Below are 15,406 nucleotides of genomic sequence, written 5' to 3'. Positions count from 1 at the left end.
TATAATGAAGTACTTATAAAGATATAAACATGTGAGTTAAAGTATTTACAATGAATGTTCACAAGAATGATTTCATTCATGCAATTGTTTAATTGTTTGTGCTAAAAAAAGGAGAATGATTTAGTGATTTTTTTTTTTTTTTTTTTTATGATTTAGCAATAAGATGATGTGATGAGATAATGTTCACATGAATTTACCTAAATCTGACCCTCTTTTAAATGTATCTCCGAACACCATGTGGACATTGATAATGCATACTTTACACCCTTTAATGCCTGACAATAGATGTGATTCTTGTGTTTAATTAAAGGAAGACACACTGTAAATTGTTTTGCCGTTAAATAACAGTAATTTTCTGGCAGCAGGGGTGCCAGTAAAGTACTGTTAATTTACAGCTCTTAGCTCATACAAAACTTCTTTTTTTTGTATTGTTTTTGTATGAAAGAAATCAGTTTTGTATGAAAGAAATCAAGTCAGACTGGTTTGTAATAAGTGAAGATGCTGAGATCTAGAGAAATCTGTTAGTGTGCAATGTTCTGTTGGGATTTAAAGGGTTAGTTCACCCCAAAAATGAAAATGATGTCAGTAATTTCTAACCCTCATGTCGTTCCAAACCTGTAAGACTTTCGTTCATCTTCAGAACACAGTTTAAGACATTTGTGAGGAAATCAGAGAGCTATCTGACTCTCTATATTCTACGGAACTGAAATGTTCCCAGTTCCAAAAGCATAGTACTGTAAGTACATCAGTAAAAAAGTCCATGTGACAACAGTGACTCAACATCAGTTTTGTGATGTTACGAGACTTTTTTTGAGCAAAGCAAACAAAAGTAACATAATTTACTTAACCCTTCTGTTATGAAGTTATGTCTTCTTCCCTTTTAGGGAGTATTACAATGTATATGCATGCTTTAAAAAATATATATATTCTTTAAGCATTATTTTTTTCTTTTAATGCTTAATGTTTGGCACCCTCCCAAGCATTTCGCCGTTTAATATATATATTTTTTTTTTACAGTGCTGAGCAACATATGAACCATGAGTTGATCAGTATATTTTATGTCTTTATCTTTAAGGTCATGGTCCATTCTCTCATCTGTTTGAGAAATTCATCCGTAAAGCCTGGCCTGGTAAGAGTCTGAGCCTCTCTCTCGACTGATGCCAATGTTTGTGGTCGGTTAATTATTTTACAGTGCTATTTGGAGCTAATATTTATAAAATGTTTTTCACTTTTTTGTCTAGTACCATGTACATATTCAGCTGCATATTTACCATTACATTAAGAATCCGAAATTGAAATTTTATTTAGTTTTGAATTATCACATTGTCTTCTTTCCGTTGATGACTTTTATTGTCATTCGATGAAGGTTGAAATCAAAGTCACCGATAGCCTTTCTTGTTTACATGTACTGCTTACTTACATAATTATATGCATGTTTAATATTTAGAAGTATGTTGAAGTAATTGGACAGGAGGCATAGTTGTTAGTTTGATTTGTTTCTTTGATGTTTAACACCTGGTGCAGGTGCCAATGGAGATGGCCAACAACCAGGTCCATCAGAAGAGAAGACCAGAACAGAAAAAGAACAGAAAGAAAGAGCCTCAGGTATTCCCTGCATTCCTGGCTCAAAATGGTAGAATTTGAAACTGATTTTTTTTTTTTTTGCTTTTAGTGAAGGTTGTGTTTAGGGTAATGGTTTTATAGGACAGAAAATACAGTTTGTACTGTATATAAATAATTATGTCTATGGAAAATGCCCATAAAACAGGGAAACCTAACGTCTATGTGTGTGTGTGTGTGTGTGTGTGTGTGTGTGTGTGTGTGTGTGTGTGTGTGTGTGTGTGTGTGTGTGTGTGGAAAAAAAAAAAAACTCTATCATTAATGTAATGTTTGTCAATTTAGTTGCATTTCATATCAGTTCTTGTGAGATCACTGATTAGCATGTCATGTTTAATAACCCCTGTTTGTTCTCTTTTTAGATGAAAAGTGGAAGGTAAGCACCATGACCTTTCTGTCCAAATATACATGTATTACAAGTAGCATTTTAAACTCTGTGTATTGTATTATGCTTAAATGAATGTGCTATTTACTTATTGCGATGTACTCAGTCATCTGACACAAATACATTATAATACTATATAAAAAAGAAAAAGAAAAGAAATGTGATGTCCGAAACAACACTGTATGAAAAGGAGCTTAAAAAAACAAGAGTTTACAGAGTTTACAGCAAGGCTTGGGAAAACAAGCTGCACTAATTGGGTTTAGTGAATAATGTTCAATGAAAAAATTTGGTGAACAGAGTAGATCTTTTGGAGCTTAATTGCTCAAGCTGTATGAGAGAATTTAACTGGCTAAACAAACTTACTAAATAAAGATCCTTACTGAATACATAAGTCATGCAATCACACATGTACAGTCCATGTAGGTGAATGATAAAAAAATAAAAATAAATCATTGTTTGATATGCTTTCTTGTTTACAAGACAGCCAAAGACATGCTTATCCAAATAGCACTTACCTGTATCAGTAGCAATCTAGATAGAATCAGTAAAAAAACCTTAAGCTCTACCTTGAACATTCGATCAACAGAATTACAAATATTTACTTTTTTTTTTAACCAATTAATGGGCTTTTCACATGTGAACTAGTTAACCTTGGGTCATTCTTAACCTGCATATTTGTGGAGTCAGTGTGTCATGATGAAATGATGCGATGTTTCTGTGACTGTCCAAATCATGTAAATACAAGGCACACAATTGGTTGCCTGTTGCCAAAAATGTAGCTGTAACATCGGTTCACACTGCAATAGTTTGATGCTGCAATGTGGGGTTAACACCACAAATGCAGTGCTAAACTTTAGCACAACATTAAATTCTGTGGAAACTGACAATGATAGAAATACAGGCCACTTATAAATTGCAAATAACTTAATGAGAAACACTGACTGTTAAGTGTATTTACATTTTTAGAAATGTAATTTATAAATACAAGGAAATGTATTTACAATAATTATGTTCTCTCTCTTTATCTAGCTTGCCTCAATGTGGATATTTCTGGACATAGTAAAGAGTAAAGGACTAAACACAGAGCTGACAAAGCAGGATCTCACCTTTATTCAGAAATTAATTCAGGGGGATTATGATAAAGTTCCAAAGGTAAAATCATGTAAACTTCAATATCAAACAAGTTATGCAGAGTTTAAGTTGAATTTTAAATATGTTTGAATTATTCTTTATTAGAACAAGTCTTTCCTGTGTGATGTTGTGGCGAATAATTTGAATGGCATTGACGTGCGAAGATGGGACTATTTTGCACGGTAAATAACAAATAATATTTTACACATATAATTACCTTTTTAAAAAAAAACAAAAAAAAAAAAAAACAAACAAACAAAGAAATCAAATTGACCAACAAAAGGTCAAACTTATGTCAAAAACTTGGCATGACGTTGATTTGATATAAAGTGAACATCATACATAATGGCCTATATATATATATATATATATATATATATATATAATTTCAGTGTGAGATTAACTTCCTAGTTTGACCCAATCACCACTGGAAGAGATTCCTGTCCAAACTGACCTTAAAATAATTTTACAGCATGGTAATCAAGTCTTTACTAATTTTAATAGTTTTTGTTATACTATTTTATGTCAAATTGATAAGAGAGAAACAATTGTTAAGCATTATATACATTTTGTTAATGATTTAAGGATATTTATTAGAAATGCTTAACTTTAATTTAGTCTACTTTAAAATAGGTAATTATTGTATATGCAGATTTATTTTTTTACTTTTCAATAGTAGTATACAAATTTCTCACTGTAAATAAATACAATAACACACACACACACACACACACACACACACACACACACACACACACACACTGTTTTTAAAGAAAGAAAAAAAATACTTACCAGTAGTGTATATTGTTATTACAAAATATTTATATTTAAAAACATAGATTTTTTTTCTTTTTTCTTTTACTTTTTATTCATCAAAGTATCTTAAAGTATCACATGTTCTGAAAAAATATTAAGCAGCAGAACTGTTTCCAACTTTGATAATGAATCATCATATTAGAATGATTTCTAAAGGATCATGTGATAATGATCCTAAAAATTCAGCTTTGCATCAGAGAATTAAATGATAATTTAAAGTATAATAAATTTTAAAACAATTATTTTAAATTGTAATAATATATCACAATATTATTATTAGTATTATTTCTGTATTTTTGATCAAATAAATTCAGGCTTGATGAGCAGAAGAAACTTCTTTTAAAAACATTAAAAATAGTAATGTTTTTCACTTTGTTTTTCTTTTATTTTAAATTGTAGTTAAAACTCTATAAAATGACTTCTGAATTCATTTGAAGTGTTATTAAATAAACAATATTTGTTTATACAGAAAAACTACTGTATTTTTTACAGTATTTTTAAAGTTTTCCTAAATGACAAACAAATATATGTAAAATTACAAAAATAACATTTAAACCTTTAGATGATAAAATTATCAAATGTCTAGCAGCAACAGCTACCAAACGAAAACCATAAAATTAAAATAAAACCTCCTTATTTAAATAAGCTGACAACACTTATTCTACATGTATTTCCTGAATTTGTATGATCAAACACCTTTGACACCTTCATTGCCCTTGCGAATTCACTATTCAGGAGCTTTTATTGTCAAGACTGGTTTTTATCTCGGTTTGGTTCTCCATAAATGAACCAAACTGAGAGACCCAGGAGGAGTTTCTTCCCCTAGGCCATCAGGCTCCTAAACTCAAAACCAGCCTCTTAACATCCATTTGTCTCCACTTAATATTCACTTAATCAGTAAGATAGTCATCATTCTCAACCTGCTTATATATGCTCTGTATAATTGTGTATGTGACAAAAACAAATCTTGAAACTTGAATCTAGATTGTGCACTTCAGTCCGGAAGAAGACCAGGAAACATTGATCTTATGCTGCATGTCGCTTTCTTTAAAGGCTGTGACTGTTGCTGATAGAGTAATAGTTATTAGTTTTCGCTTGTGTGCTTTTGTTAGCTGATAGTTAACAGCAAAAAAAAAAAAAAGACAAATTGTTTCAAAATAAGAATCCAGACAATACCTGTAAAGTAATGTAATACCTGTAAATTAATTTTACAGTTTTTGTTTGGCAGCTGCTTCATTGACTGTTTAAATAAAATAATAATAATTAATAAATAATAATAAATAAATAATTAAATAAATAACAATTGAGAGCGAAAATGCAAATGTTGTCCTCTCGTGTATCCACCAGTGATGGGCGGGTTAGTGTATAAACAACCCACACCCGATCGAGATTCTCAACTAAAGCAAAAAAAGTACCTGACCCGCTTCCTCACCCGCATTTTTTAAAAGTAGTAAATGTGTCGCCCCTTTATATTAATTTTATTACTTAAATAGGCTATAACCTACAGGAAAATAAGCGTTATGACCGCTCACACAAAGCTTACCATCTTGATGATGTGTTTTTTTTTTTTTTTTCTGTGGTACTCACATGCACCATGTCACTTCACGTTGTATTCTCCACCATGCCCCACAGAAAAACTGCTTTTGCATAAAATGCAAAAAGCTCTCTCTGCTTCGCCATCTACAGGTATTAACCAACAGTATGTTGTTGTCCAATCGCTATTACAAATGCATCTTATCTTTTTCGTGGCCATGGCTGCTAAACCTGACCATGCAGCACACGCTCTCCAATTTGAGATTGTTGAAAACGTTGAGGAGGCATTCATGCGCCAGTAAGTTTGATTGATGTACGACTCAGCCTATCGACTAATGCTTTTATTGCTCTCCTCTGAACTATTGGACATAAGTTAACAGTACGCCTATGAACGTATCCATATATTTATTAGGCAGGCTCGAAATAAAAAGCTGGACAGATGGTCAATTTGCATGAGGTGGGACAAAGGGTAATATTGCTGTACAGTACAACAAAGTGGGACAGGTGGTCACTCTATTCGCGCCAGTTAAAGCATCATTAAAGCTGATTTACATGGATTACTGTAGGTCGCTTCCTGGTGGCCACCATGTTCGGATCACATGAGCAGTCTGGTATTAATAACCCTTTATGTTTGGACACTTTCACTTGTGGAACAAATGAACCATGACTGGATAAAACATTTCTATAATAGTAAAATATAAATGTGAAAATGGTCACTTATGTTTGATGCCGCATGCTATTAGGTGTCAGGATAAAGTCAGAGATCAGTTGTATCAGTCAACAGTACTGTACTGACTAATGTTCTCTCTTTCAGGGACTGTTATTATCTCGGCATCCCAAACAGCTTTGACCATCAGCGTCTGCTGAAATCTGCTCGAGTCTGTAAAGTCGAAGGGTCGAATCACATCTGCTTCAGAGACAAGGTACATGATACACAAGATCCCTCGTCCACCAGTGCTTATTCCTTGGCTGATTGTTTTCAGTCTGTTTGAAAGCACTGCAAGTCTCACATCCATATAAAACAACAAAACGCTGACTTTAGTTGCTCTGTGCACTATGACAGTCACCCAGTCTTTAGTCATCTTACAAGTTTCCACTTCAGCTAAATTTAAGAGTGATATTTATGAATGAAAATTGAAAACCTTTATATTTCAATATCTGCAACTTTATGTAAGTCATCACGTAAAACCATTTAATCTTTTTCATTTAATTTTTAATATGTGACTGTGTTTGTGTCATCCTTTCTCTCACAGGGGGCAGATAATATTTATGACATGTTTCACACCCGCTACACTCTTTATCAGCAGGCCTACCAGCACAAGATCGTCAACATCATCGAAGACAAGTACATTATTATTATTATTATTATTATTATTATTATTATTCAGTTAAAAACTTTTTTATAATGCATTATTTTTTTTATAATTTGTTCATTAGAATCATAAAAGCTCTCTTAGAAGCTAAAGACCCGCTTGAGATCTCACCGATTTCAGAAACCCTTTCACCTGATGATATCAAACAGAAGATCGAAAATATTACAAGCAGCTCACGAAAACGCAAGATGACGACACATGAAGATGAAAAGACTGCAAAGTTCATTAAACTGACAGGTAAGTTGTAAACATGGAAGAAGTTAAAAAATTCTACTTGTCATTTGACCAGAAGAGTTTCCATCAAATTTTCCTTATTCTATCAGATCACATCTTTGAGAAGATCTTGTACTCCAGTGCTCACAGCCGAAAAGAGCTTGAGGATGTTGTGATGCGACGCCTGCCGAAGTGTGTGGGAGAGACTCGACTACAAGAAACTGAAGAGAAAGATGAAGAGTCCTTCAAGGTAGAAGAAATTATAGAAAACACAATGTTTTATTTAACTGCCATCTTCAACTTAGATTTCTTCCAAACATTGTGGAGGGCACTGAATTTACAATGTTAAAATATCATCTTTGACTGCTGGCCTGTTCTACACTGTTTCTTTTTTTTCCCTTCACATCTGCTGTATTCTGAAAGGCTCATTGTTGCGAGTAATTCACAAATAGAATTATAGTGAAGCATATAATTAAAACTTCATTCAGAAATATAATTCTAATCTTGCCCTTTTGAACTGTACTTTAGGGTTAGAAATTGTGAATTGGTAAATGCATTTTGTATTGTTACTCCATTGAACTGACATGTTCCTGTTTGTATCCCAGTTTGCTGGTGGATGGTTGGCAAACTGGGACAGTGTGATGAAGATCACAGAAAGGAAATAATATAATATTTTAAGGAAAAAATGCAATGCAATAATGTGTTCCTTATCATAACCATCTCCCTTTTAAATTATTATTATTTTTCTAACCTTACCTAAATTAACTTAAATATAACAGCACTCTAGAATGCTCTATGAATGAAATGTCCCATTAATTAGTATCAGTAAATGCATGAACAAGCATTTAATCTTTGTAACGTTATTTTATTGTTTATTATTAGTTCATGTCAGCTCAGGTCCAGTAAAATCTATGAACAGATGCATTCTTTTTTATACTAAATGTTCAAATTAACAATAATAGATATGATTAACATGCTAAATTAATATGCTTTAGAAGTATATTTCATTGTTAGTTCATGTTAGCTAATCTAGTTCACTGATTTTAACAAATGTGCTTACCGTCCAGACACAAACCATCACTTTCATTTTCTCATCATTTCATCTTTTCAAACATTACAGTCCACAGAAATTTGCAGTTAAATAGCACTCAATCTCTTTTTATTTTTTTTTATTTTTTTTTTGGTTGTGGTGGGGGGGTGGGGGGGGGTGACATACACAGATAATAACACACACTCTTATAGATCATTTGTTTTCATTTGTTGAACTGAAATCCACATTTCTACAGGCTAAGTGGGAAACAGCAGTGGCCGAGTGGAACACACGTCACCCAGATCTGGTCTTGTATAAGGAGGATTTCAGCACTGAAGTATGCTGTGTTCAAAACAACATTTACAGTCTTTATATTTTTATTAGTGCTGTCAATCAATAAAAATAAATAAATAAACAAATTGCACATTTTTTATTACATTAATCGCAATGTACATACCCAAAATGAAAAGGTTTCTGCTCATAATTCTTTCTGACTAGATACATAATCAACCTATGTTTAAAAAGCTGACACTTCAAAGTTTACTGTTCAAGAATCAGAATTACTTAGACTGTTATTTTAATAAAGATATATGAGCTCAAATACAAAAATAAAAATATTAAAAACATATTTTTTAAATGTATAAAAAAATTGTTGATACAGGACATGAGTTTAGAAACACAATATAGCCAAAGCCACAAGTCTACTAAAGCTTCATTTGAAATTTCATAATATAATCTGTAAAACTGTGAATTGTATGAAATATTTTCTAAGGCCATGTCATGTGTGTTTTTAGTGAAGGCTTATCTGATTGATTTATGGCCCATGTTATCTAAACTCTCATGTAAAGCTCTGCTGTGTGCTGTCTCTGTGTGCTGGCTCTGAATACTCCCCCCCCCCCCCCCCCCCCCCCCCATTCATGATTCTTTTGTTCTCACAAATCAAGTCTTTCACACCTCCGTCAGGTGTGACACATTATCCACATTATTATTTTATCATTACTCTTTTTTTTTTTTTTTGGTAACTTTATGACTTAACTGACCCCAAAATTGCATGCACATAGTTTATTTTTCAGTTTGATATTAAATTATAAATGCTACAGCGTCTGAAACATCTCTGGTTTGATGTGATCCTAAAGACGTTCTGTGATGGAATAAATACATTTATGAAGAGAGAGAGAGAGAGAGAGAGAGAGAGAGACTGAAGCAACTGTTATGAGTGGAGTGACCTTTCTAAATCTGCCCTGGGTTAATTCCGTTAAATAATTTTAAACTGAAAAAAATAAAAAATGCCTACGTTAATGCATTAATTTGGACAGCACTAATATTTTTTAGCACTTCTTGTTTTATTTTTTTAATCAACTGTTAAGTAACTGTAACACTGTAAATTTCCTCTCACAGGTGATAAAACTGGATTATAATAAAAAGGCTGAAAACCCTATCAACAGTGTCTATTTCTACAGAAAGAAGCAGCAGAATAAAGGCAGCAAGATTCAGAAATATGAGGTACTCCTACCACTGTGCTGCTCAAGTAACTTGCCACTTCAAAAATGATCAACATATTAGAAACGTTTTTTGTAGAATAAGTAATTATTTTGAGGGCCACTATTATCAAAGATGATTGACAGTTAGAACACTGTGTGGATTGGTGGTATGGTCATGGTTCTGTTGTGACAGTCAGAGAGAGCAGACCCCCTGGCAGTAGACAGAAAAGAATCAACACCAAAGTATTAAAGATATCATTCATTTTATTAACATCAATTTTAGTATAACAACACATTTCTGGGGACGGAGCAGGGTAATTAGCTTCTGAGCAAAGCAATAAGCATGCTATGATAGTGTATTCCTAAAGGTGTCATGGATCAATTGAGTCTGCTGATACAAGCTTGCTTGATGTGATCTGCCAAAACTAACTCTATGCTGGATTTTATTACAACACTTACAAGCAAAAAATAGCAGCTTGCATTCACAGTCAGTTTTTTTTTCAATTAAACAGCTGCTTCCCACCTAGAAATGTTTAATGTTCTAGGAATGTTGTCAGCGGCTAGTTTTATTTTAGTTCCCAGAATGTTCTGCTAAAAGTTAGGATAACATTCTCTAAAAACATTCTTAAAATGTTTATTGATAACATTGTTACAACATTATTCTCTAACATTCTAATAAAGCTTCCCATCACACTAGATGTGGACTGACATTGCTCAGAAGTTAAATGTTGGTTGAAAGTGAAAACCCAACCTCTGTTTGGTGTCAAACTCTAGCATAAATACTCCAAACACAGTATTACCAACTTCACTTATTATAAACAAGATTGACTTTATTTCTGTCATGAATGTAGAAAAGTTTTTATTGAGATTAAGAGAGGTGTTGGTCTTTTCAGTGTTATTGTTCATTTAACTGCTGTAACTATATTTGTTACAGCAAAAACAGTGAGAGAAAAATGTCATCAGGTGATGTTGGTTACTTGCTGATGTTAAAGATTTTCTTGTGTAATGACCTGATCATCTGGTTTTATCTGGAGTCTAATCTATGCTATTAATTCAATGTTCGTGACTATAGTAGATGTGTTGCAACGCACAGGATCCTGCTGATTTATGTCATATCTATTTTTGTCCATTCTTTTTAAATTACATTGTTCATGAATAAATGCTTAGACACAGAGACCTCAAGAATTAGTGTATGAATCTCAACAATGTTGACATGCTTCATGCCGTAATGCATTCTGGGTGCCATGAATGAGTTTTGTATGATGTACCCAGAATACATTGCAATATGAGGCATGTCACCATTGTTGAGATTCATACACTGAATCTTGATGTTTGTTTGACAAAGAAATGTGTTTCTTTCAAATCCTTGAAATTAGCTGCTTGAAATTCAGCTGGGTCTCAGGCTGTTAACCAATTGCGTCACATTAATAAATAATGTGTAGCTAACACCATACATTAGATTGAGTGAAAACAAGCAACCAGACTTCATAAATTATGATTAATTAAACATCAGCAAGCAGCTAGCATCAGCTAACTACATGCTCTCGTGTTGTTTTGGTCATAATAACGATTACAGCATCCAAAGATCAACACTGACAAGACAAGTGTCAAATTGCACAACTAAAACCAACACTTATCACCATTATGGTGACATCAGACAAGACCATTACTTTTAAACAGACATCAACATCTAAACCTCTGCTTAAATCATATATAATTAAATAAGAATGTTAGGGGATAATGTTCTAATAATGTTATTAATAAACATTTTTAGAATGTTTTTAGAGAACGTTATCCCATCTTTTGAGAGAACATTCTGGGAACAAAAATAAAACTACCCACTAAAAACATTTTTAGAAGAATCATGGTAATGTTCTAAGAACATTTTAAGAATAATAAAAAAAAAAATCTAGCTGGGTTGTGAGCTAAAAGTTGGCCTACACTGTCAGATTAAATGCAGAAAAATTGTATATTTAGTGAAACAGCAGCTTGTTTTGTTTATTATATGTTTTTCAAAACTGTAAAAAAAAAAAATTGTAAGTCAACATTAATTTGTTACAAAAGTGATTGATAATAGTGAGGTTAAAGGAATAGTTTTCCCAAAAATGAAAATTATGTCATTAATTACTCACTCTCATGTTGTTTCAAACCCATCTTAAAGCTCTCGGATTTCATCAAAAATATCTTAATTTGTGATTTGAAGATGAACGAAGGTCTTACAGGTTTGAAATGACATGAGGGTGTGTAATCAATGACAGAATTTTCATTTTTGGGTGAACAATCTCTTTAAGGTGAGTGGTATTCAGATGGTCATATAACAACTTTTATTTCAATAGTCACAAAAAAAGACATCCCGGGGTGCAGGGAAACTTACTTTGGCTAAAAAGTAAGTTTTCTATATCTGTAATGACTGATCAACAAGTTGATTTCACTTGTATCTCAGATATCCAGTCTGCTGCCGAAGAAGTTTAGTGAACATGTTGGTCGAGTTTACTACACAAAAAACTCTGATGAGGAGGAGAAGGACGCTAAGGACTGCTTTATATGGTGGTGCCTTGACAAGGTGAGTGTTTATGGTTTGTTTGTCATTCCTGCAGATCTGACACACACAGACACAGTGTGTAAGCCACACAAAAAAACAGTATAATGAGCATATAAGATGTGTTTCCATATATAATGCCAGTTTAACAGGAAGTGACAATCTTGTTCTCTTTGACTCATTGGATAGAAAGGTGCTTAATCACAAGTGATATTTAAAATGTGCAAATATATATTTTTTTTATTCTTGTAACTTTGGATGGAAACCCGGCTATACACAACAAAATCTCCAGTGTTAATTTAACACTCTGAGTGTGGACACATATAAACACTGAAGCAGTTAATGAGATAATTAATTTAATTGAGTTATGATTGACCATTATTGAAGACACCTGATGTTAACAAGCAGAATCACCAACCGAGAAAATTAAAACAAACACTGACCACTATAATTGTGACACACAAATTGTGATTTTCTTGTTTGTTGATTCTGCTTGTTAACATCAGGTGTCTTCAATAATGGTCAATCATAACTCAATTAACTTCTTAATTATCTCATTAACTTCAACTCTGCTTCAGTGTTACTTTTAACACTGCTTTAGTGTTTATGTGAGTCCACACTTAGAGTGTTAAATTAACACTGGGGATTTTGCTGTGTAGTCAAGGTGTTTTGATGTTGGCTCAAAACAGCACAATTACCTGCATAAAAAAAAAAAAAAGAACTCACCTTCTCGCTTCTCTCTCTTTTTCTTCAAGTGTGTAATTGAGCTATACGATCAGAATGAGTTTAAAGGTACCAAGTGTGTGGTCACAGGGAACTGTTCATCATTGGACTGCTGCAGTATATCAGAGGTTCGCTCCTGTAAGGTGATCCAAGGTGTCTGGAAGCTCTGGAAGGGTCGTGGCTATGATGATTACCTAATGAAGGAGGGAGAGTATCCCAATCTTAAGGCATTGAGCAATAGCATACCCACTGCTTCTGCTCCTGCTCCTGCTCCCGCTCCCGTTCCTGATCCTGCTTGGTGTCTTGAATGTTTGCCATTTAAGATCCACCTCTATGAACAGGAGAATTTTAAAGGCCAAATCTTTGAAATAACAGATGACCACGGCTGTGGTATAAAGGAGGTCCGCTCCTGTAAGGTGCTCAGTGGTCTCTGGGATCTCTATGAGGGTCCTGACTGTGCTGAACCCCATTACCAACTGAAGGTGGGGGAGTATCCCAATCCTGGGTCATGGGGTAATGTTAACACTGCTCCTGCTCTGTCTGTTAAACGTATGACATCTTATAAGATCCAGCTTTTTGAAAAGGAAGATTTTGAAGAGCCAATGCATGAGACAACAGTTGACCGTCATTCATTGGACGGCTGTGGTATAAATGAGGTTCGCTCCTGTAAGGTGCTCAGTGGTCTTTGGGGTCTCTATGAAGGTCCTGCATATGCTGAACCCCGTTACCAACTGAAAGAGGGGGAGGAGTATCCCAATCCTGGGTCGTGGTGTGCCAGTGACCCCAATGTCCCTGCTCGGTCTGTTAAACGTGTGACAGAGTAAATTCTATAACTGCATCCATCTTTTGCCCTCATTCATCTTTAAAGTAGGACTCTCAATGTAAATCATTAATTTGATGTTTAATTATAATTTCTAAACAAAAATTGTCTAATCAGGGATTTACTCTGCTCTCAAAAATTTTAATATGTTTTACTTTATCTTAATTGTTTTCTCTCCAAATGGCAAGATATACACTAAACATTGGGAATAACTTGATTAATTACGTATCCTGTCATGATAGCATGTCATGCAATTAATTTGATTTCGCAGATGCTTTTATCCAAAGCGTCTAGAAAAGGAGTAACTCCAGGATTGAATGATAACAACTGATTGACAGCTACTGAAGCCACACACAGCAAAATCCCCAGTGTTAATTTAACACTCTTGAGTGTGGACTCATATAAACACTGAAGCAGTGTTAAAAGTAACACTGAAGCAGTGTTGAAGTTAATGAGATAATTAAGAAGTTAATTGAGTTATTATTGACCATTATTGAAGACACCTGATGTTAACAAGCAGAATCACCAAACGAGAAAATCACAATTTGTGTGTCACCATTATAGTGATCAGTGTTTGCTTTAGTTGGGATCTTGACCCTTCAGTTATTAACTTAGATTTTATGTGGCTGTGGTGACTGAATTATATCATACAGACAGACCACAGCAGAGGCAATCATGTGTGCCATTGATTGTGGTTTGAGCAATTTGTAATAGAGTGACCTGAATGCCTGAGTTTAGGTTTCTTTACTGCATACATAAGTTAAGTGAAAAAGAAAAGTAAGCGACCCAGCATTTCTGACAGAGTATGACATGTTTTTAATAGTTTGTACTACGTAAAAAAATAAATCTTTTGTTTAGACACACAGACATCAGGAATCAGTGTGAGCATCACAACAACGGTGACCATCAAAAAAGCATGTTGTAGCCAATAAAAACTCATCCATGGCTCCCATCATGCATTGCGACATGAATAAATTATGAGCTGAACTGTCTTTTTAACTTTTTATTCTAACTATATTTTACTTTTGCTGTTTTTATGTTCATTTTTAGTATCTAGTTTTGTGATGTTCAGAGTTGGTCTGTTTATCTGAATATGTTGTTTGTCACCATTGTTGAGATTCATATGCTGATTAATGTTATCTGTGTGTGCCTAAAATTAAAATTCTTTAATTAAAAAAAAAAAAAAAATCAGAATCACTTGCAAGAAATACCTACAAAATGTATAGAAAATACAGATTTTTTCATTGTGGAATCAAAGCTGTGACAATCAATAATGGAAGTTTTACTTTGAGAAGAGACTGTAAATGAGTTCAGTGACTCATGTCAAACAACGATCACATTAAAACATAATCATCAACACGCGATGATTTTTGCTCTTGGTTTGACAAACAAACTTTAAAAGTAAAAAGTTACAAGCCAAGATCCCAACTAAAGCAAACATTGACCACTATAATGGTGATACACAAATTGTGATTTTCTCGTTTGGTGATTCTGCTTGTTAACATCAGGTGTCCTCAATAATGCTTAATCATAACTCAATTAACTTCTTAATTATCTCATTAACTTCAACTCTGCTTCAGTGTTACTTTTAACACTGCTTCAGTGTTTATATGAGTCCACACTCAGAGTGTTAAATTAACACTGGGGAGTGTTAAATTAACACTGGGGATTTTGCTGTGCATGTGCCTAAATGAGATTATTTTGTGAATAAAGTGTGTGGCAGATGCTGCTGAAAAAGAGCAGTG

General features: G+C 33.6%; 1 protein-coding gene across 2 annotated transcripts; it reads left to right on the top strand.

Moving 5' to 3' along the window:
* The first annotated feature begins 1,021 nt into the window (after positions 1-1,021).
* On the top strand, positions 1,022-13,954 carry LOC113082419 (deoxynucleoside triphosphate triphosphohydrolase SAMHD1-like). 2 transcript variants are annotated; one of them, XM_026254081.1, is made up of 13 exons: positions 1,022-1,129; positions 1,525-1,605; positions 1,980-1,993; positions 3,032-3,154; positions 3,239-3,315; positions 6,297-6,405; positions 6,736-6,827; positions 6,920-7,092; positions 7,179-7,318; positions 8,355-8,435; positions 9,497-9,601; positions 12,023-12,142; positions 12,874-13,954. In XM_026254081.1, the coding sequence occupies exons 4-13, from the start codon at positions 3,041-3,043 to the stop codon at positions 13,663-13,665; spliced, it is 1,803 nt and encodes a 600-aa protein (XP_026109866.1). In that variant the 5' UTR covers positions 1,022-1,129; positions 1,525-1,605; positions 1,980-1,993; positions 3,032-3,040; the 3' UTR covers positions 13,666-13,954. The 2 variants fall into 2 exon arrangements, with proteins under 2 accessions (XP_026109866.1, XP_026109865.1); XM_026254080.1 differs by lacking the exons at positions 3,032-3,154; positions 3,239-3,315 and having other exon boundaries at positions 1,047-1,129.
* The last annotated feature ends 1,452 nt before the right edge of the window (positions 13,955-15,406 follow it).

Source organism: Carassius auratus, unplaced genomic scaffold, assembly GCF_003368295.1.
Source record: "Carassius auratus strain Wakin unplaced genomic scaffold, ASM336829v1 scaf_tig00036059, whole genome shotgun sequence".
Classification (NCBI taxonomy): Eukaryota; Metazoa; Chordata; class Actinopteri; order Cypriniformes; family Cyprinidae; genus Carassius; species Carassius auratus.
This window is presented reverse-complemented; position numbering and strand designations above follow the sequence as displayed.